Source organism: Tyto alba, unplaced genomic scaffold, assembly GCF_018691265.1.
Source record: "Tyto alba isolate M040663 unplaced genomic scaffold, T.alba_DEE_v4.0 Super-Scaffold_2, whole genome shotgun sequence".
Lineage (NCBI taxonomy): Eukaryota > Metazoa > Chordata > Aves > Strigiformes > Tytonidae > Tyto > Tyto alba.
In genome coordinates this window covers 30343395-30365174 of record NW_024881282.1, presented here as the reverse complement: position 1 = coordinate 30365174, position 21780 = coordinate 30343395, and the positions used below count along the sequence as shown (strand labels likewise).

General features: G+C 43.4%; 2 protein-coding genes across 8 annotated transcripts in view; one reads left to right on the top strand and one right to left on the bottom strand.

Annotated features, from left to right (window-relative positions):
• Positions 1-12175, bottom strand: part of CRY1 (cryptochrome circadian regulator 1) — a 39323-nt gene extending 27148 nt beyond the window's left edge. The window contains exon 1 of one of the 2 annotated variants that reach the window (XM_042792550.1): positions 11586-12175. In XM_042792550.1, the coding sequence (XP_042648484.1) occupies positions 11586-11743 (158 nt within the window). In that variant the 5' untranslated portion in view covers positions 11744-12175. The remainder of the gene's footprint in view (positions 1-11585) is intronic. The other variant, XM_042792549.1, reaches the window with a different exon arrangement.
• Positions 12176-15434: 3259 nt separating this feature from the next.
• Positions 15435-21110, top strand: MTERF2 (mitochondrial transcription termination factor 2). 6 transcript variants are annotated; one of them, XM_042792513.1, is made up of 3 exons: positions 15461-15484; positions 18639-18974; positions 19649-21110. In XM_042792513.1, exons 2-3 carry the CDS (start codon positions 18925-18927, stop codon positions 20874-20876), a joined length of 1278 nt encoding a protein of 425 aa, XP_042648447.1. In that variant the 5' UTR covers positions 15461-15484; positions 18639-18924; the 3' UTR covers positions 20877-21110. The 6 variants fall into 6 exon arrangements, with proteins under 6 accessions (XP_042648448.1, XP_042648447.1, XP_042648446.1 ...); XM_042792512.1 differs by having other exon boundaries at positions 15466-15484; positions 18562-18974; XM_033004414.2 differs by lacking the exon at positions 15461-15484 and adding an exon at positions 17417-17525 and having other exon boundaries at positions 18562-18974.
• Positions 21111-21780: the final 670 nt, after the last annotated feature.

Sequence of the window (21780 nt, the reverse complement as noted above, 5' to 3'; positions counted from 1 at the left end):
AAAGCTTTCATTCAAGGTAAAATTTAAGCAGCAAGCACGAGAGACTTAACACTTCCAAGCAAAAGACAACTCATTCCAACAAATGGCTATGCATTACCATATTGTAAACCTTAGTTAAAACTTCAGTTAACAGAAAGATTTGACAGATACAGCTCATACTATGACAGCAGAAAAACCAAGTACATGCAGCAGAGTTCTCCAAAGCTTATTTTACCGTAAGTCTTCTTAAAACTTGTAAGTTCAGCAGGAAAATAACAGAACTGATGACAATACGGTACTTTGAGTGGGAAATTTAAAAAATTTTTCCCCACACTTTCACTTGAGAACAAATCATATATAATGAGATAGTTACTTCTGCAAATCTCATACTCCTCAAACAGAACAGCAAAACAAGCAAACAAAAACTTAAAAATTATTTTTACTTTACCATTGCACTCAAGCCATAGCGCAGCAACAGCAAAGGTAAGATTCTGGAAGAAATATGGACTAGCAGAAGGAAAAAAAAAATCAGAGAATTATAAAAAAAATCAGAAAGGCTGCTGCAGGAGCAACATCTGATCATTAGTAACACTTTTCAGTTTGAAAGCATGACCTCCAGTGCCAAAGGCACAAGCTCCATTGTGCTGTCTTATATGGAAGTAGTGAAGAACTGGAGCAAAACTTTCAGTAAATGCATCACTGAAGATCTTTAGCAAACTAACACAATGTTTCAGAGTTGGCACTGAAAAAGAGAGGTTGGTGGAGTTATATGTGAAAGAATACAGAAAGCCAAAATCTAAAATGTAAAAATAGTAAGATCCACATTATCCCCACAAACACATGATTTTCTTCATGGTTTAGAATAAAAACATACTACTGCTGAAATAAAGTACTTCTCACCAGTAAATTTATTGGCAAATAGATTACAGAAAGGAAATTTCAATCAAATGAAAAAAACGTGCTCAGTGAAAAATGCCATAGCTATATGATCAAAACTAATCTTTATATAGATCTCCTCTGATTATGAAAACCCTGAAATAAGAGGAAAATATACCACAATTAAAGCTGAACTATCAATATCACAGCAATTTACAACTTCTTCCTTCATCATAAACTGAAGAAACTACACATTAGTAGATGTTTTCAGGACATACCAATTAAAGAGTATGCTGGAGAAAATAAAGTTAAAAAGTCACTCATAACAAGTCATTAAAGAAGTATCCACTGAATTTGGGATATATTGCATAATGCCAGTAAAGAAGCAAACAGCTACAATGTCTAAAAAGAAACACAGATAAAGCACAGTAAACTAGATCTTACTAAGCCTGTCATCTACTGAAAAATAATGATGGAAAGTCACAGAAATTATCCCTAGGCAACCCAAATAAAACAAATAGTTCAGATTACATCCTTTGCTTGATAGCCCTCATTAAGACTTGGATAGTTTCAACTTCTTGAGTTCATTAATATCAAGACTTAAGAAAACACATAACAAAACCAAAATGCAATCTCCTTCCCAATCAAAGGCCCATCTGAAACCTGGATGGCAAAAATTACTCTAGAATATTTTCAATGCATATCTCAGTTTTACAGATGTAGAGTCATGCCTCTCCCATGAGAGGGGAATAAGGGAAACAATAGTAGGCAATCTCTGCTAAAAGCTGTATTGTTCTCGTTTTCTACTTTAAGACTTCTAGAAAAAATGGGTTTGTTTATTGTCAAGAATGTGAAATACCAAGAATATGAGGAAAAAAATAATCACTTGATGCCACAGAATTTACAGACAGAAAATTTCAACTCAGAGGAAACTCACAAGAGACCACAGGAAAGAAAAATTTTACTACATTCTTCAATAGTATATATACACATTCTTCAGTATATTGGAAATCAAATTATTGACTATTTTAATGACAGCTGCTCTATAAAACGGAGTCTCACAATTCTCTGTACACTTTTTCCAGCACTTCAGAACTCCACAGATTACGAAACTGAGATAAAGCTTGCCATGGTGTTCTATATCTTTATTGCATAGCAAAATTGCAACCATGAAAACCATGATCCTGTTTTACAAACTGTACAAGGCATGAAGTAACAAGCAACCTACATGAAGGAGTTACCTATTTATTTACTCATCTTTCGTTATGGAAGTTGCCCTCCTATTTCTGTTCTTTTGATCATTATTTTGTCCCTCTCAGTTGCAGGACAGTTTATGCTTCACCTACATGGTAAGTAGAATATTGGCACTGTCATTAAGAAAAAAAAAAAAAAAATCTGCAAGTGCCGAACTCCACAGGTTCCTTACTATACAAAAAAAAAAGTAAAGCATTTCCTAGGTCATGCATTCCATGCTTTGGATAGATAACAACAGAAAAATCTAAGTTTTCCTTAAATGAGTTGTCTCTAAGTAGCCTGTGCTGTAGATATTTCATCTCCATCACTGAAGAATCAGTAACAACATGTATTCATACTTCACAACTTCCCCATTTGAGCTTAAACAGGTTTTCTTCCAATATTTCAGGTTTTCATTTTGAAAGGGTAGAAGTTTGTGTCCTGAAAGGGATCAAACTTACAGTGCAAGATTTTTACAGCCTTTACTTTTCAGGTCTGCACAAGAGTCACAAACATACTAACTGGTTAAAAAAGGAATGCATATCACAACAGGAAAGGAAATGCTCTCCTACAAATCAAGAAACACTGAGATAAAGTAAGTTTCAAAAGTAGGCCCAGAAAATTTCTCTAGTTGCAGGAGAAAGCAACGCATAACACAAAAGCTCAGATGTACATAACATCACATGCTTGTCAACACAGAAATTAGACTTGCAGGACACAGTCTGATCAATGATCAACTGGAAGAAATCCGTTTCATCTCTGGTAACCTGAACAGGTTTCATTCTACTGCAACAAAATTGTTGCATTACTCTTCAAATAGATTACAAGCAACAGCTTGACGCTAGAATTTACTTCTGAGAAACCCAGAATATTATCAAATTCTTATTTCCTACCCAGGTTTACCAATACAGACTTCCAGACCTTTCAAATACTAATGCAATTCAAAAAAAAAAAAAAAAAAAAAAAAAAAAAAAAAAGAGAATCAAAGTACAGACTTTAAGAAAAACAAAAATGCATATTTTAGGAAGTTCTGTTCATTGCAGCTCAGCTACTGTCTAAATTAATACCAAAGCTTATGTGTTAACTCTTTTTATCTCTCCATTAGTAACTGGTATGCTCTCAGATTCTTAACTGTTCCAAAAGTACAGATATAAATGTAGACTTCTGCCACAGTTGTCTCCATTTACACACTTGAAACAGAACATTATAATATTGACCTGTTTTCCTCAGTCCTTTCCAGTCTAACCTTCACCTCTGCTAAAGCTTTGCTCCTACATAAAGAAACTTTTACACACACAGAACTCCAAAGCAGTGAAAGCAAATGCTTAATGGTGACCTGAAAAATATATGGAGGCTTTGGGGTTAGAAGGACATTGCAATTATAGTTCACCTGTTGACCTAGATTGCAAAGAACTTGAAAGCCAGAAGTATACAGAAGCATACAAACTAACCTTGTTCCACATTTAGAATTCTGAAAAATTTAGGTAAAATGTATTGCACCAAAATACCATGAATTACCTTGGTAATCAAATCCAGTCCTTTCCTAGAGGTAACCAGAGGCACAGCTATTAAACCTGCCAAAATGTGATATGCAAATGACTAAGCCTATAAAACACAAAGCCACATACTCCCACACTACTCACACAACTGATTCATGATCAAGCTGACTTTGGCCTTTTTAGGTCACTGTGTGAAGGTCACAAAATTTCCTAAAGCAAAGACTTTCATTCAATATACAAATTAATACATCACATACTTTGGTGTGACTTCTACACTGAAAAAATGGCTGACTTCACTGGCAGCTTGACCTTCCTCCTATCGTGGGTTATATAACTAACCTGAAAACCTGCCAGGCACTGACAGAGTATGGAAAAGAATCACTGTCCTCAAAAATAAAGCCTTCCAATGCTGTGGATAAACTGTCAGAAACCAAAAAGTTCAGGTGGTCCCACAATACACAGCTTTTTCTGCAATATGTGCATAATGAAATATGTTTAAAGGTTAGCTTCCATTGGTAGGAATCAAGACATTTTCATAAACTGGAGAAAATATATACTTTATTGCATGAAAAGGGGCAAAAGAGTATTATATAAAATAATTTGCTTTGAAGAATTGATGCAGAATTCATTGACACAGCCACATACTGATCAGTTCAAGGGGAGGGGGTAAATCTATTGCCTAAAAAAGCAGCTTTCACATTCATCACAGATGGTGTTTGTTGGGGGGTTATCATCCTCTCCCCTTTTATGACCAGAGAAGGTAACACCACAAGTTGCAGACAGATTACCTTCCCTGATCAAAGAAAGAATGCAAACTATTGATACTTGGGTAAAATATATATTTAAAAAAAAAAAAAAAAGAACAAAACAAAACCAAACACAAAACAGATTTCTGGTCCCAAGAGAAGACTGAAATAATCTATGGAGTTCTTTCTAGATTGCAGCTGTCCCTTGACAGTCAAAGCTCATATGCTATCAAGAACACTCTACCCAGATCTTCTCCTGATATCCCCAAACCTGGAGATTAGTGATGTAAACCCAGGTCTCTAAAACCTCAGAAGTTCTTCATCTGAGGAATTAGATTCCTCCAAAATCAGTCTTGCAATAGAAAGGCAAATTGTATAAATGCTCACTGGATTTTTCTGGCCTACAATAACTGCTCCTTGGAAAAAACAACCTATTGAACACTTCCTATAAAAATTGGATTTGCAGTACCACCTACTCTCTCCAGACCAACCAGTGCAGACTTCTTGTCCAATTTAATAACAGTTATACTACAGAATCTGGCAATACAAGATCATTCAACAAAATAAGCAAACATAGTGTAATTTCTCAGCTGGCAGGGTTATTTCTCACATTCTGACAGTTTGACAAAAAATAAAATCGGGCCTTTCCCCTAAGACAGTAAAAAGGCCGATATGTATTTTCAACAATATAACTTGAAAGGGTGTCAACAAACTGTAAGCCACAGAAGAAACCAATAATCACCTTCCAAAAAACACCTGGTGGTTACTACACACATGAGCAATGCAGGCCACAGTTATATGGCCATTTTAATCGGGCTCAAATTCATACTGCCACTGAAAGAAATGGTACCTGCCCTTCCCACTCTCACCTCTTTACTGCTGCTGTGACCTTTTTGCTGGCACAACCTACCACAGAGCTAATCCCACCAAAACTGGTAACTAACCTCTTTCAGACAGATTGATGAGCTAACCTGGTTCACCACGGGACTGTGTGCTATCACAAAAGGGTGGAACCACTCCTTTAATCAACACTACAGGATTAAAACCATGAGGACATACGTCAGTGTGGCTCAGTGACGTACTTAGTAAATCATAGGGTAGATCATATAACACAATGAATTATAGAGGGAATCACTGAACTGTGGGCAATTTTGGGGTACACAGGGCTTTCTGTGAAAGAGCACAGGTGTGCAGCCTTGGTGTGTGGCACTGGAGGGTTTCTCCAATCTAACCACAGAACTCCCATTTGAAAATGTGGCCTCTGAAAACAAGTTAACGCTCTTCAGTAACAGATTTTGAAATTTACAGATTAATCACCCTCAATTTAGTGGGCTGGTTGGAAAAAAATTCTCCAAGTTGCACACTGCATTAGAGTTAAAGCCACTCATTAAAAGGTATGACTGGCTGTATGGGGTTTGTGTGTCAAGGTTTAGGTAGCAGGGGGTCTACAGGGGTGGCTTCTGTGAGAAGCTGCTAGAAGCTTCCCCTATGTCCAACAGAGCCAGTGCCAGCCGGCTCGAAATTGGACCTGCCTCTGGGGAAGGCTGAGCCCATCAGCAACAGTGGTAGCGCCTCTGTGAGAACATATTTAAGGGGAAAAAAACCCCGAACAACTGCACAGCACTAGCAGCAGCCAGAAAAGAGTGAGAATATGTGAGAGAAACAACTCTGCAGACACCAGGGTCAGTGAAGAGGAGGGGGAGGAGGTGCTCCAGGCGCTGGAGCAGAGATTCCCCTGCAGCCCGTGGTGAAAACCATGGTGAGGCAGGCTGTCCCCCCGCAGCCCACGGAGGTCCACAGAGGAGCAGATCTTCACCTGCAGCCCGTGGAGGGCCCCACACATAGCAGGGGGATGCACCTGAAGGAGGCTGCGACCCTGTGGGAAGCCCACGCTGGAGCAGGCTTCTGTCAGGACCTGTGAACCCCATGAAGACAAGAGCCCAGGCTGGAGCAGGTTTGCTGGCGGGACTTGTGACCCCGTGGGGGACCCACGCTGGGGCAGCCTGTTCCTGAAGGACCGCAGCCCGTGGAAGGGATCCACGCTGGAGCAGTTCATGAAGAACTGCAGCCCTGTGGGAAGGACTCATGCTGGAGAAGTTCATGGAGAACTGTCTCCTGTGGAAGGGACCCCACTCGGGAGCAGGGGAAGAGCATGAGTAGTCCTCCCCCTGAGGACAAAGGAGCAGAAGACTGACCACAGCCCCCATTCCTCAACCCCCTGTGCTGCTGGGAGGGAGGAGGCAGAGAAATCGGGAGTAAAGTTGAGCCCAGAAAGAAGGTAGGGGTGGCAGAAGGTGTTTTAAGATTTGGTTTTCTTTCTCATTACCCCACTCTGATTTGACTGGTAATAATTTTATTTTTTTTTTCCCCAAGTCAAGTCTGTTTTGCACATGATAGTAATTGGTGAATGATCTCTCCCTGTCCTTATCTCGACCCATGAGCTTTTTGTATTTTCTCTCCCCTGTTCAGCTGAGGAAGGGAAGGGATAGAGTGGCTTTGGTGGGCACCTGGCATCCAGCCAGGGTCAGCCCACCACAGGGATATGTCTAAAACACAGCACAGGAATACTGAAGTTCCCTTGCAGACCTGTTACACCCTGGCTATAGCAGCGGAGTTCAGCACAGGCTACCTACCCTGTAAAAGAAACCCCAAAGTATCTACAGAATACATAGAAAACTAATGTTACTCCTAAACCCGATGTACGTCTAGCTTTGTATATGAAAAACCAAGAGCATTGTCTCTTTTTATATTTCAGATGACTGGCTTGATGTTAAGTATTTCATAAATCAAATAGATTTTCATCCTAAGTGCTATACCACGAAAACAAAATTAAAGCAATGTTTTTATCAGGGAAGTCAATTATTTTGGTGCACTCCTTTTTTTACATATCGAGCATGTCACAAAAATTAACAAAGTATAATACACAAATTTTGCCTACCTGAATTACAGGTATGATATCATTTAAAACTGAAATCACTCATAGAACAATGCTATTAACAATCTTCCTTCACCAATCCCACATCCAACAAACAGGTCTATTGGACAAATCACTACCTACATAGCCAAAAGCCAACCATACCCTGGGCTGTATCAAGAGAAGTGTGACCAGCGGTTGAGGGAGGTGATTCTCCCCCTCTACTCCGCTCTCATGAGACCCCACCTGGAGTGCTGGGTCCAGCTCCAGAGCCCCAACATAAGGACATGGACCTGCTCAAGCAGGTCCGGAGGAAGGTCACAAAGATGATCAGGGAGCTGGAGCACCTCCTGTATGAAGACAGGCTGAGATAATTGGGTTTGTTCAGCCTGGAGAAAAAAAAAGGCTCTAGGGAGACCTTACCAGTACTTAAAGAGGACTACAGGAAAGCTGGGGAGGGACTCTTTGTCAGGGAGTGTAAGGACAGGACAAGGGGTAACGGTTTTAAACTGAAAGAGGGTAGAATTAGATTAGATGTAAGGAAGAAATTATTTATTGCGAGGGTGGTGAGACACTGGAACAGGTTGCCCAGAGAAGTTGTGGATGCCCCTCCCTGGAAATTTAACAAATGCTACAGAAGGATGTCTAGGTATTCATTTTTTAAAACAAGCTCCCATTTCCATGAGTTGCAGTGATTGTCCTGGAAATTAAACTTTTTTTTTCCCCCCTTGAGTTTTTAATATGCATTGTATTATGATTGTTAATCTCTCCATGTATCACATCTTTTCTTTCTCCTAAATCAACAGGACTATCTGACATAACAGCAACTAACTTTGCAGGATATTGAACATCCACATTCTCACAAAATCTATTAGATATACAAAACAAATTATATCACTCATTTTTAAAGTGAAAAGTGTTCTCTTTGGGAATGATTGAAAAAAGAAATACAAGCATCAGCAAGATTAGACTATCCATCTTTTTACGGTCAGTTGCTGCATGCCAGTGTTTTAACCAGCATATCAAAAACATACATGCACACTCAAAAAGACAAACTAAAGTAAATTATTACCCAAAGTAAATTCTTATGCAGCAACTAACAGAATGTTTGCATTTCTTTTTAGGTATTGTGATCAATTGACACTCTGTACTAAAACCAGGGCTAAATAAAACCCTCCCCTAAGTGATATTGCTAAACATGAGATCCCATTCTCCTTAATATGGAAAAGTCTGTGAGCACATACAAACACATTTTTTCATAAGTAGGTAATGGTTACTTGTTGGAGTACGTAAATTACATTCTTTGTCTACTCTGTCGACACAGTTTGATGCAGGCTAATTCTGGTGCCAAAAGTTTAAGGGCAATTGACAAAACTTCAAGAGTGTTAGAACGATTTTCCATTTAGTATCTCCCTCCACCATTTACTTCATTGCCTTTTACTGCACCAAATAACCTCTCTCTTGCAAGCCTTGATCTGTGAATGACACTGGAAAACTCATTATATAGAAAAAGCATGTCTCAATGGAGGCACATCTTGATTTATTTGACAGCGTGAAAGAAGGAACAATAAGAAGAAAGAGAACAGAACCGGAAAAAAGTGAAGTGAGTTAAGGAAGGCCCTGGCATTTTTTACGTAGCATTCATGATTTTAGAACAGGTAGGCTGAATGCCAGGAGAAAGGAGGTCAGTAAGACCATGTGACTGCTTAGCAATTAGACTTGCTCAATAGTCCAATTACACAAAAATATTAGTCCACGAGTGTTACATTACTGTTTAAAGAGAAAAGTTAACCAGAAAGCACTTATGTATGAAATGCTGCTATTTGCCAGGTTTAACACACATTTTTAGAAATGAACCATACCAGTGACTCTGCAGAGGGACAATATTCTAACAATAAATTAAAGCTCCTGGTTTCTTGTATTCTTGAGCCATTTTTCCTCATATCTATTGCGTTAGTCATACTTTGAACTCTGAGAGACAATAGTTTTGCCCAAGGCATTAGGACCATAAACTCACCAGAACATCAACTCTCGGTGCCAATCAACTCAAACTAAGAGAGGACTGCTGTAAATGCACATCAGAAGGTTAAAGCTGACTTTTGTTCCAAATGATGAAGTGCTTCTGCTCCTAACCTCAAATAAATTATTTTTGACTAATTCAACACCCTGTTCCACAGGCATGTAAGCAAGAATCTCACTTACAGTCATCAAGTGACCAAGGAGATAAAATGCTCGATTATTACTCACAAATGCCAAATGAGACTGGCAAAACAAAAAACTGCATCGCAAGTCTTGTGTATGCATACTGTGAATGCAAGTGTTACTACTGGTTAAAACCAGCTCATTAAAATGACTGGAACCTAAAATGGATTCATTCCAAACTAGTAACTGTTCATTTAAAAATTTATTGAGAACATTCTAAGAAACATACAGCTCTAGCAATCTGAAGATCTCACAAAACTGGGCTATGCAGACAGTGAGATTTCCTACTCAAATCCATGTGAGGATGTGCCTTGAGGGTATTTGGGTCCCAGGAGATTGTCTGAAGTGCATTGGATAGGGGAGTTGTAATTTACCCTTATTCTGGAAGATCTTCATGGCAGGAGAAGGGGAGAAGCACACAAAAACAAAGGACTAAAAGAAAAACGCTTCTCTTCAATAAATAAGAAAAAAGATGTTTTTCTTCAAATGCAAAGTGCAGTGCAGGGACTAGTTGTCTTTTAGAACACTGAGAACACTGTTAAACCAACTAGCCAATACTTCGCACACAAATGTACTCAAGGACTGTACTAACCAGCAATCATATTAAAGTCATTGAAGAACCAGGGCAGCAGCACTGAAGACATGAACTTCCTTTTGCTAGAATCAGTTCACATTTGTCTATCATTCACTAGCTTAGAGAAAATGACCAAAAGCATTTTAGTATTTGAATTACAAAACACATTAGAAACCTATGAAGTATTCTTAAGACACGTGATTTCCTTAACACTTAGACATGCACCAATTTCCCGCATTCTTTTAAAACTTAAGTAGCTGTTCATCCATAAAACTAAGACCTGGGAGCTTTCTTTATAAAGTCAGGATTTGTTATTCAAAAAAACGTATCCCCTTCAAAACAAAAACGGCTCTATAAAAGAAATGGACATAATGAACCTCAGCTAAGGGAAGTATCTAACAATTGTTATTCTTCAGTGGTATGAACATTGGTTTTGTCAGTGAAAATGGAATAACCATCAAGTTAAAGCTCACAAAAAAACATTTCTAGCATTTTTATCTTCTGAACACCAAAAATAGGACCATAAGGAAACTTCCCCAAATTTGAAAAACACCTCCAAAGGTAAGTTAACTTGCTGGTAAAGTATTTAATGACCTGAGATATAAATTATTAAATCTGAAAAAAAGAATCCTTGAAAGAAGTAAACAGGACCCAAAGTATCTCAACTTTGTCATTTTTCTATGACGTGGTGTTAAGCCAAGTTTCACTGTGCTTGTTCCATAATTAGGCAGCTCTTCTCAGCATCATAGCCTGGGCAGGCTAAGCTCATGAGCGTTTCAAGTTCCTGACACTGGATGGAGAGATGATACAAGAACTCTACCACATTACCAACCCTTTTAAAAGGGTAGTTACTTTCAGAGCCCTAGCGATGTTCTAACTAATCTCGCAAGGTAAGTATGCACAGATGCCCCATTAACCTCTGCCTTATTATGACACACATTTATCATGGAAGCACCAGTCACAGCTCCACAGTAAAGTTCATTTTTGTATTAAGTAGGAATAGATCTGCATGCTCTGGAAAGGGACGCTACCTACCCTTCCGGGCAGGAAAGCTACTTTGAGAAATTTACTTCTGAACCAAGCAAGCAGCTTCACAGGTTTTTTCCAGGACGGAGTCACCCTGTGCCGGCACGGGGTTTTTGGCTGCCCAGAGGGGTTGAGGTGAGGCAAGCTCTGCGGGGCTGCTCCTCCCGGGGCTTCCAGCCCAGCAGCAGCCCCGCACCGCGCTCCAGCGCAGGCGGGCGCCGGGGGCGCGGCCGGAACTAAACACCCCCCACCCCCCGCCCCGAAAAAACAGCCCCTCGCCCCTGCGTGGGCCCGCACTCCGCCAGAGGGTTCCCCGCTTCTACCCCCCCCCCCCCCTTCCCTTCCCTTCCCCGCCGCGGCAGCCGCAGCCCGGGCCGGCGCAGGGGCTGGGTACGTAACACCGGAGCCGCGGGGAGGGAAGCGGCGCTGGCGGCGGCCCAACCGGGCGGGGAGGGGAGGGGATGGGGGGGGGAGGCAGCGTGACCGCACGCGTAACGCGGGGACCGGGGCCCCCTCACCGGCCGCCCCACACTCACCGCCACCTGTTGATGCCCACGTTGGAGGAACCGGCGAACCAGGGGTCCAGGATGTAGACGCAGCGGATCGTGTCGGCGCCTTGGATGCACTCCCGCAGCGCCGGGTTGTCGTGGAGCCGCAGCCCCTTGCGGAACCAGTGCACGGCGTTCACCCCCATGCCGCCGGGCCGGGGGCACGGGAGCTCAGCGGGAACCGCCGCCGCCGCCCGCGGGGACGCTCATGGCGCGGCGCCGCCGCTCGGCGCCCGGGCGAGCAACGGAGCGGGGGAAGAACACCCGCGGGGATGGGGCGGGGGGGGGGGGGGGGGGAATCTCCTCCGGGAGGCTCTAGGACCCGGCGGAAACGGCGGGAGCGACCGCCCGGCGGGGACGCATCACCCCGCGGAGCCCCCGCGCCGGGGAGAGCGGAGATGGAAGAAGGGAGATCAGGATCCGGCGGTGGTGACCGGCAGCCCCCGCCCCGCCGTGCCGTGCCGTGCCGTGCCGTGCCGTGCCGGCCGCGCTGCGCCTCGTGCCAGCCGGCGGCCGCCGCCTCGCCGCTCGCCCTGTGACTCTGCGCCGGGGCTCCGCCGGCCGCCCCGCCCCCCGCCGCCGATTGGTCGGCCCCGCCCCCACGTGACCACCGGCCCTCACGTTTCTGAAGTGTGTTCACTACCGGCGGAGGGGGGGGGGGGGGGGGGGGAATGAGGCTCAGCGGCCCGAGCGGCCCCGCTCCAGCCGTGGGGTCGCGGGGGGAGGGAGGGGGGAGTCCGCGATCTCGGCAGGAATCCCACCCGCCAGGGCTGCGCGTTTAGGCGGTGGGGAAGGAGGCCGGGGGCGGAGGCACCCCACCACCACCTCCTCCCCCTTCCCCCCCCACCGCCGCCACCTCCGCCTCCCGGCTCGGAGCGGCAGGACCCGGATGAGCACGTGGCTCCGAGGCGGCTCTTGCGGGCGATTCCTGGCGGGGGGGGGGGGGGGGGGGGGTGCGCGCGGCCGCTGCGCGCATGCGCGGGAGCGGCCGCGGGGGAGCGCGCGCCCACTGGCCTGTAATGCATAGCGGCCTGCGCGCTCCCGCCCCGCCGTAGCCCTCGCAGGTCTCGTCCCCCCACCCCGTGTTAGTTTAAGATGGGTGCCGTTGCTGGCGAAACGGACCCGCCGCAGCCCTGAGGTGGCGTCGAAAATACTGAGGGAGCGAGAGAGCAGCTCGGCCGCGCAGGGCCGGGGGGGGGGGGGCGGACGCGCTTCCAAGCGAGTTCGGAGGGTCTCTTCCGCGCTGTCAGTGAGGCCGATGGTAGCAAACGGTGTGTACCTGACGTCTCCTCGTTTAATCACAGAATTCCTGACTTACAGAATTCCAGAGCAGGACAGTGCCTTAAGAATTGTAGTTGCTCTCTCTACTAAAATATTTTTTTTTTCCGCTAAGATACAGAAAATTAAAGTCAACAGAGACGTGTATCACGTGCTTCTCTTCACTCTTTCCTTGCTTTGAATGACTTGATAAAATCTCGTTAATGATCAAGCAGCGAAGGCTCCAGCCATGATTAGAATCTGTTTCTATTCAGTTTTATATGAAATTTCTTACTAAAAAGTGTGGAGACTGAACTGTTCTTAAGCACTGACTTTAGCATAAATTACTAAAAGTTCTTCGATTATTACTTTGTCATATGTGCAACATCACACCCCACAGCTCATCATTCTGGTCCAAGAAGAACATACAGGATCTTGTCATATACCCTTGTCACAACTCAAGCCCAGAGTAGTTGGGTTATTATAAAGTTAAGCACTGTTTTCTCAATTAATACAAAGTACATTCTTCTTTGAGTTTTTTGTTTGTATTCTTCAGAAATGCCAAATATTTGGGGAATAATTTTCAAACAAAATAGAAAAAACAAATCTTGGTCATTAATAACCACTTTCATCAAACTTCTTTTAATCCTATCATTTTTGAGCACATTGAGGAATTCAATGACTCCTTATTTCCAAGGAAAATCACCTCACAATATAGTTTTTATTTCAAACTTCTAAGCTGCTTTTTCATACTCATGTTCCCTGCTAGCTCCTTACAAGGTTGCGACACTGAAGATGGCCCTGAATAAAGTCCAGCATCAGCTGATCTGCCTTCATGGGAATGCTGAGGTGGAAGCAGCCCTCCCTCACTAGATCTTATGGTTGCAACCATGAAGACCCATCAGTCTAAAAGTCATTTGCCACTACAGACTAAATAACAACGGTAGTATATACCATTAGCATATCATTACATCAAAACACCATTCGGCTCCAGCGATACCCTCCATGCTAGGCGGTTTGTTCTTCATTTAGAAGTGGAAGGAAGGTGAAGAATGTATTAATTAAAATGTCAAATCTCAAGGGAAGAGTCTCTCCAAGTTAGCAGAAAAAGAAAATAGAATCACAGTTAATCAAGGAACTCATACAAGTAAACCTCACTACTGTGATCTCTCGTGGATAACTTTTTTAAAGAACATACTGCTAATTTAGCCCAGACCGTGATCGCAAAAATGAAGATAGTGGGAAGGAGTTGGAAAAGAAGATAACATGAAGGCGTGAAATGACAAAAACATAAAGAAGCAAGTATACAATACATTGTGTATTACAAATTAGAAGCATTTTTTAGGTTTTTTTTAACATCATTGTATGTCATTTATATTCATAAACATTGTTAACTGTTCTTGAAACAGCAGTTATGTAGGAGACCAAGCCTGAACTGGGTTCATAGAGCAGTTTCTTTCTATAGCAGTTCTCTTCTGCATTAGATCTTTTTCGTAGATCTAACAGAGACTACTGAAAATGTAGCTGACAAAATAAGCATTCCCTGAGAGAATGGGACGGATTATTACCTTCTGAAGGATGTGACTGTGCAGACCCAGAGTTAGTTTAAAAAATCCTAACACACCTAGAAAAATCTTTCTAGTCTAGAAATAATTTATATGCCTCTGCTGATTTGTTACTCTAAGTTTAGAAGAGTGATAAAGTAGATACAGCTGAAAAAAGTAAGGTAAAGGTGATTTTCACCATCACTTCTGAAATACCACCAGCAAACCACTATAAATCCAACGACTGCATATGTGAATTTTATTCTTTTATTTCATAGTAAGTGCAGTGATCATATGAAAGAAAATATATTGATGTAAGACAAGTCTCTCATCATCACCTCAGTGTTGCCTCTCATCCAAATTTGATCCTGAAGAGATTTTTCGGGGTACTGCTTTCAAAAAGAGTAGAAGCGTCTTCGCAGAGGTTAGCACGTTTGGTATCAGGACCAGTCGGACTTGGATCCCTGGGTGGTGTGCACGGCAGCCGTTGCGCTGTACAGGGCGCAAGGCCTCACTAGCACCATTACTTCAACTTCACTTCTGGATAAATACACAAACCAGACCATTTCCATCACCGAATCAATGGGATCATTTGTTTCCTAAGAACACAGCCGCTCAAGTAGCCTAACTTCAGCATGTTTCTTCACTTGCTATCCTAGTACTTCGAGAGTATTGATTTTCACATTATTTTTTATTTACTACGCGAATTCGCTCTTGAAAGCTGTTTAAATCCAACCACCTTTAACTACCCCAAAGTCTCCTTGAACGCGTGGAAGAGCCTCAGGCGATTCTGCATCCTGAGGAGACAGCACCAGCGCTCTGACGGCACCCACTAAGAACGGCCTGCACCGGGACACGAGCTGCACCACCTTCCGCCGCGCCGCGCCACGCCGCGCCACCCACGCACTCCCGTGGGGCCGCCAAGTCCTTGTTCGCTGCAAACCCTGACCCGTACCTGTGCTCCACTGACACCCGCCCCCCCCCCCGCGCTGCCACATGGTACATCCTCCCCACCACCACCCCCCCACCCCCGCCGGCCGGCAGTGGTGGTAGGGCCCAGCGCGGCGCTCCGCGGCGGCGGGCCAGGTCAGGCGCGGCGCGGGGGTGCGGGACGGGGCCGGGCTCTGCCGCCTCCGACCGCCTCACACCGGCGGCGGCGGGGGGGGTGGCGCAGCGGCGGCCCGGCCGGCGCGGGGAGGGAAAGCCTTGGCGCGGCCCTCAGCCGGGGCGCCGCCGTTAGCCGGCCGGCTGACGTCACGCTCGGCCTCCCGTGCTTCGCCGGCAGACGCGGCCGTGTCGTGACCGTGACGGGGCCTGGAGATAAACGGGGCGAGCGGCAGGAGATGGCGTGGTTTTTGGTTTGGTTTTGTTTTTCTTAAAAAAAGATGCGTGTTTGGGAAGGAAACCCCTCGGGCGGGAGTCCTCGTTGAGGGCCGCGAGGGACGCTCCTGCCGGTGGCTTTGGCAGTAACGGCAGAACCGGCCCGGTACCCGCCGGGCCTGCTGCCCCCCCCCCCCCCCCCCCCCCCGGCCTCCCGCCGCGGAGCGGGGGCGAAACGGGAAGAACGGCCCGGGTTCCCACACCGGGCTGTGGTTGAGAACTTTCCCTCTTCTCCGGACTAAAAGCACCACTTGCCGACCTTTGGTTTAAATAGTGCTATGCTTCCGCGTGCTTTTTTTTTTTTTTTTTTTTTTTTTTTTTAATGTCTTACCTGGATAAGGAAAAGCTTTTTCCCCACAAGGACGGGCAAACAGTAGAACAGGCAGCCCCGAGCGGCGGGGTGGGCTCCAGCCGTGGAGGTTTTCAGGACCTGACTGGACAAAGCAGCCTGGTTTTACCTCAGCAGACCCTGCTTTGAGCTCTTGAGGTCCCTTCTGACCTGGACTATTTTAGGATTCTCTATATTTTTTTTTCCTAGAAAGCTTTATGTTGGTCTAGCACATATTTATAATCCTTCTTAACCTCATTTCCACTACTGATGCAAAGCAAGGATTCATTTTTAATAAGTGCAGAAGTGTGAATGCTTACTGTAGTATGCGTTAGTCTACAAAACTGCTACCTGATAACGCTCCAGATTTCTTCACAAGCTATTCAAATCCTGTGTACAATGCTGTCTGCTAGGCAGATACCTACTCTTCCTGGTTAATTCAAAGTTCAATCTAGGCGTTCAGTAGTTTCGCTTAATTATCTACAGCCTACTGAGACCTGGGTACAGTTGGCTGTAATGAGAATGGTAGTGACTGGCATACAGTAGTAGTCGTATCGTTGCTCTCTTTAGTGAACTATTTTGTGAAAAATAGACCATGAACAAGAGGTTGGTTTGCCAGTTTTCAAAAAGTGAGATTTGAGTCTTGAAATACACAGTCAGAAATTCAAAATTTCTGAATGAGGGATGAATCGGCCAGTTGATCCTAGTATCCATTTCCTACAGAAGATAGACATAGGAGTCTCTGTAGCTATAGGTCACTGCGAGTGTGCTAGCAAGCAGGATCACAGATAACTTCCAGGCAGACATTAGTTCACATCCTCATTGCTGTTACGACACCTGGTGAAAGAGGGTGCTGCTGGCAGGGAGAGCAAACATCTCATCTAAACTGCTTGGGTTTTTCCTTAGTCTCTCAATTAATTTAGAATGCCCACCGCAATTTAAGTATGTAAAAAGTTAGAGTGGGGTCCTGCATGTTATAAGAGTAGTCCAGCATGAGATTTAAGAGAACTCTGAACTCTTGGAATAGGTTACATACCCTGGAAATGTGACTCTCGTCTGTGGACTCCGAAATACACCAAATCATACCTCTTAATCATCTTCTCAGTTTCTATAGGACACTGTGACATCACAATCCATTCATCTTATTTTGCATGTTATAATTTGCTTGGTGCTGCTTTACAAGGGCTCCTGAATACCCCAGTCAAGTGTGGTTTAGCAAACGAAGTTTTCCTTCCTTTTATAGTATTCTGTGTTTCTGCATGGATGATCCTCACTAACAACAGGAAGAAAATTGACTTGTGATGTCAAACACTTTTTGACAACATAAAGCTTCTTTTAAGTGAACAAAACAATCATTTCCATGTCAGATCTTGGACGAGCACAATTTACTACACCAGAATTTTTTAAGAGCTATGTAAGGTATGACTGTGTTTTAAGTGACTGCATTACTCACAAGGCGATTTTGTTTAACAGCAGGATTACACATTGAAGTAAAAGTCATAGTTAATTTTCTAGTTTGTACTTTGGAAATATCATGTGAAATCTCAAACAACTGTAGCAGTGCTTTATTTTGCTGGCAATTTCCAGCTGAGCTGAAGCATTAATGAAGAAAGCCCTGATCCTTCAGAGGTTTACTGGACACACTAAATTCAAGAGAAGTACTCAGAGTACGCAGACACAGGCAGTTGTGTCGCTCCCCGTGGAGGAGAGGCTTTAGTTTGTAGTCCCCGTGAAATGGTCCCTTTTTCAGGACATGGAAAGGTTAGCACATGAAAAGTCTGTGACTTACCTACACTTACAGGGCTGTCAGGGCTATTGGGAAAAATGACCTGTTCCACAGTGGAGCTTGCTGGACAAGCAATTCTCAAGTCAGAGTTTATGAAGATAAAATCATTAGCCTTGGGGTTATGACACAAGCAGCTTCATTAGGCAATCAGATTTTGCCCCAGAGATTTGAAATGATACTAAAATACCAAGTTACTGATAAACACCTTCTGTTAATAATGTAAGCTTGCATATAGGAAATTATTGTTATGTCTTTTTCTGCTAGTTCATGATGTAGTAACATAACAAGAGTCCAGCTTTTAGAGCTGAAGAACATCAACTTAAAAGCAAAGGTACACTTTAAGATCAAGTATTTTACCCCTGGAAAATATTTAACCTTACCTGGCAACCAGATAGAAGCTCTATCACTTAAGTTCTCTAAACAAACCATGTATTTTCTTAAAAGATGGGCTATAAGGAAGATTTTGGGGGCATTGCATAGGGGTCCTGCGATAGGCTTCTTGCTCTGCAGGAAATACGACTGCATAATAACAGTCTTCTCTCCTAAAAAATAATAAAAATTAAGTTTTTGAAGCATGCTATACTTTGGGAGAGGTGAAAGCAACTGTATAAATAGAATTGTCAAATGCACAAATGGATTTTTTTTTTTTGTCATGTTCAATTTGAGCAGTTTTAAGCATGTTACCAGCAGCAGCAATTCACGTTCAACAGACCAGCAATTCTTCCTTTCACACTCTGTACTTCCAGAGGGTTGTTATGAAACCACCACCTAGGAAGATAACGATACACTTGATGCTATCTCCGTCGACTGCTGCAGCTCCTCCGGCCGTTGCGGAGCAGGTGGCAGCGCACGTGCTGTTGGTGATACGCAGCAGTCAGTTTGAACAGAAGCGGGGCGTGGGGTTACCTCCAACTACCCCCGTGGTTGCCGTGTGGACCCCAGCACAGCCAGGCACCTATTGCACGGGGTGCACGAGGACTCTCTGCCTGCAGGGGGGTGGCGGACAATGAGAGAAGTGACCTGGAGTCAGAAATGAGGCGTCGGTGCAAAGGGCAGCTGCAGCGAAGTAGCTACTGGAAGAGGCAAGTGAAGGCCTGAAGATGGTGTAGTGTACTTGCTTCCTCCCCCAAAATACCAGTGTGCTTATTCAGAACCCAGTTAACAGTCTCAGCTAGTGCAAAACACATACATAAAGGTTTCAGTGATTGTTCTCCTTAATTATAACAAGAATGATTTAAAAATGCAGTTAGGCTACTAACTGCTGCTGAAGGAGCACCAGGGGGGTGTCTCTGACACACCAGGGAACAAGTCATTCTCCAAACAATGCTCGAGAAGTTAAGCAAATACATTCAGAAGGATTAAGAAGGATATTTAAGCTGCCTTTTTTTTTTTTTTCATTTAGTAGAATTACTGTCAAATTAAATTGCATGAAACGTTTTTCTAGTGTAGTGTAAAATGTAACATTAGCTGCAGGAAATGGCTGACAGTTTGGTTCTTGTATGACTGCAAGCATTTACATGGACAGATTGCTGCCCCCACATCAGGTCCGTTACATTTGCATGTTACCGTTCCAGTGAAGCACCCATCAGATTATTAACCTTTCAAAAGTATTTTCCCTCCCTCCCCGCTTTTGCGTGAAAGCTAAATTTTGCGCTAATAACAGAAACCACTGTTGAGAGTAATTTCTTATGCCAGCTCAGTCTAAATATCAAGGTCTTTGAGCATTAACTTGTGCCTTGAATGTGTTCTCTTACAGGGGTTCTCTCTCTGTAGAGCTGAATTCCATGATGTTGAGAGGAGTCACTCACAGCGCAAAAGATACATTTACTCTTCTGTTGGCAAGATCTCAGTACTGTTACCCAGGACTGAATTTTTCATCAGTGTGGAATGAAATAGCAAACAGAAGCTTCCTAACACATCATTCCACTTACACAACTGATACAAAATCAAGAGGGGAAAATAAAAAAACCATTGAGAGTCTCTACAGATTGTCAGTTGACATTAAGAAAATACGTAGACTAAAGGAGTGGGTCCTTCTCCAGGATGTGGCCTATGTTAAAGAAATTGCTGGTATCTTACAAGAAATGGGAGCAGATGAGACTGCTGTAGCCAACATTTTAGAACGCTGCCCAGAGGCAATTCTCCGTACCCCTGCAGAGGTAAACTCTCAGAGAGCTCTATGGCAATTAGTATGCCAGAATGAAAGCCAGTTGATTAAATTAATAGAGCAATTTCCAGAGTCTTTTTTTACTGCTGAATATCATGAGAACCAGAAGGCAAATATACTGTTTTTTCAAGAGCTGGGACTTAAGAATAATATAATCACCAGGTTCCTGACAAGCGCACCCAATATTTTCTATAATCCTGTTGAGAAGAACAAAAACCTGATAGAGGCATTACAAAGAAATTACTTAAGTTTAGGAGGTTCTCATGCAAATATGAAGATCTGGATACTGAAGCTATTGAGCCAAAATCCATTTATTTTCTTAAATACTTCCACTGCAATCCAGGAGAACTTGGAATTTCTCCAGAAGAATGATTTCACTAACCATGAAGTTCTACAGCTGCTGTCCAAACTTAAAGGCTTCGTTTTTCAACTTACTTCTACTACTATGCAGAAGAGTATGCTTTTTTCCAAAAATGTCTTTAAGTGCAGTGATCAAGAATTAAAACAGCTAGTGCTGAAATGCCCAGCCCTCCTCTACTACTCTGTTCCAGTTTTGGAAGAAAGAATTGAAGGACTACTGAAGGAAGGAATTTCTGTAGCCCAGATTAGAGAGACACCAACGGTGCTGGAGTTGACAACACAAATTGTTCAGTACCGAATTAAAAAACTCTCTGCTTTGGGGTACGATATAAAGAGTGGAACTCTAGAAAGCTTGAATGGTACTAAGAAAGATTTTGAAGTCAATTATGGTAAGATACAATCAAAGAAGGAGAGACCCATTTTTAATCCTGTTGCTCCTGTACACGTTGAAGATTAATTTGAATGCTGTACTTTAAATTATGCAAAAGAAAATTATCAAAGAGAAAAGAGATGTTGGCTCTTTGAGAAGAGCCGGAACAAAACTGATCTTAACCAGATTATAGTCTTATGCTGTACTTTATCCTGGAGTGGGTCTTAGGCACAACTTTATTATACAATCATCGCTTTCTAATGCTTTCAAATTGTATCATAGAACCTGATTATGATAAATGTTGCCTTTTTTTCCCAGGGAGTACCTTCAGGTTTTTTGATTCTGTCACGTTTTGTTATGTAACGGGGCATTAACTGCTTTGGATTTTCAGCTCTGTCACTGCACAATCCAGTGTGGCAGTAATTAGCACAATCTTTATCTGAGAAAGAGAAAGGGAGGGTTATTTTTTCAGCAGTGTTCATCAACCCACTGGTTCACTGACTTGTGGAGACTCTTTTGGAGTTCTACTCCTTACTGCTGCAGTAAAGTAGCTCTAGCTCCCAGATCCTGACCTGCAGCAGACATGACTTGGACAGGAAAGCCTAGCTAGGGTGCAGTCTGAAAACAGGGGCAGGACATAGTACTTTTTTATTTAGTGATTGCTACAGCGAGGCCCCAATACGTTTGTGCACAAATCATAATGCAAAGAAACTACATGACAACCTCCTTTACATTTCTGAGACTTCAAAATTTACTCCTTTTGCAAAAGGTTTGGGGCAGGAGGAAATGTATTTTGGAGAGACTCGAGTGAGTCTCAGATGATTGTAGGAGAAAGGAGAAAGTCACACTTTTATATTAGGTATAGTAACAAAACTATAGTCTGTAAACCACTGGTGATGAAAAATGACTACCAGATTTGCAAACAGCTGCCACAGTTTCTAAATATATGGGTGACACCGCTTCTCAGATATCACCGTATGGTAATTGTTGA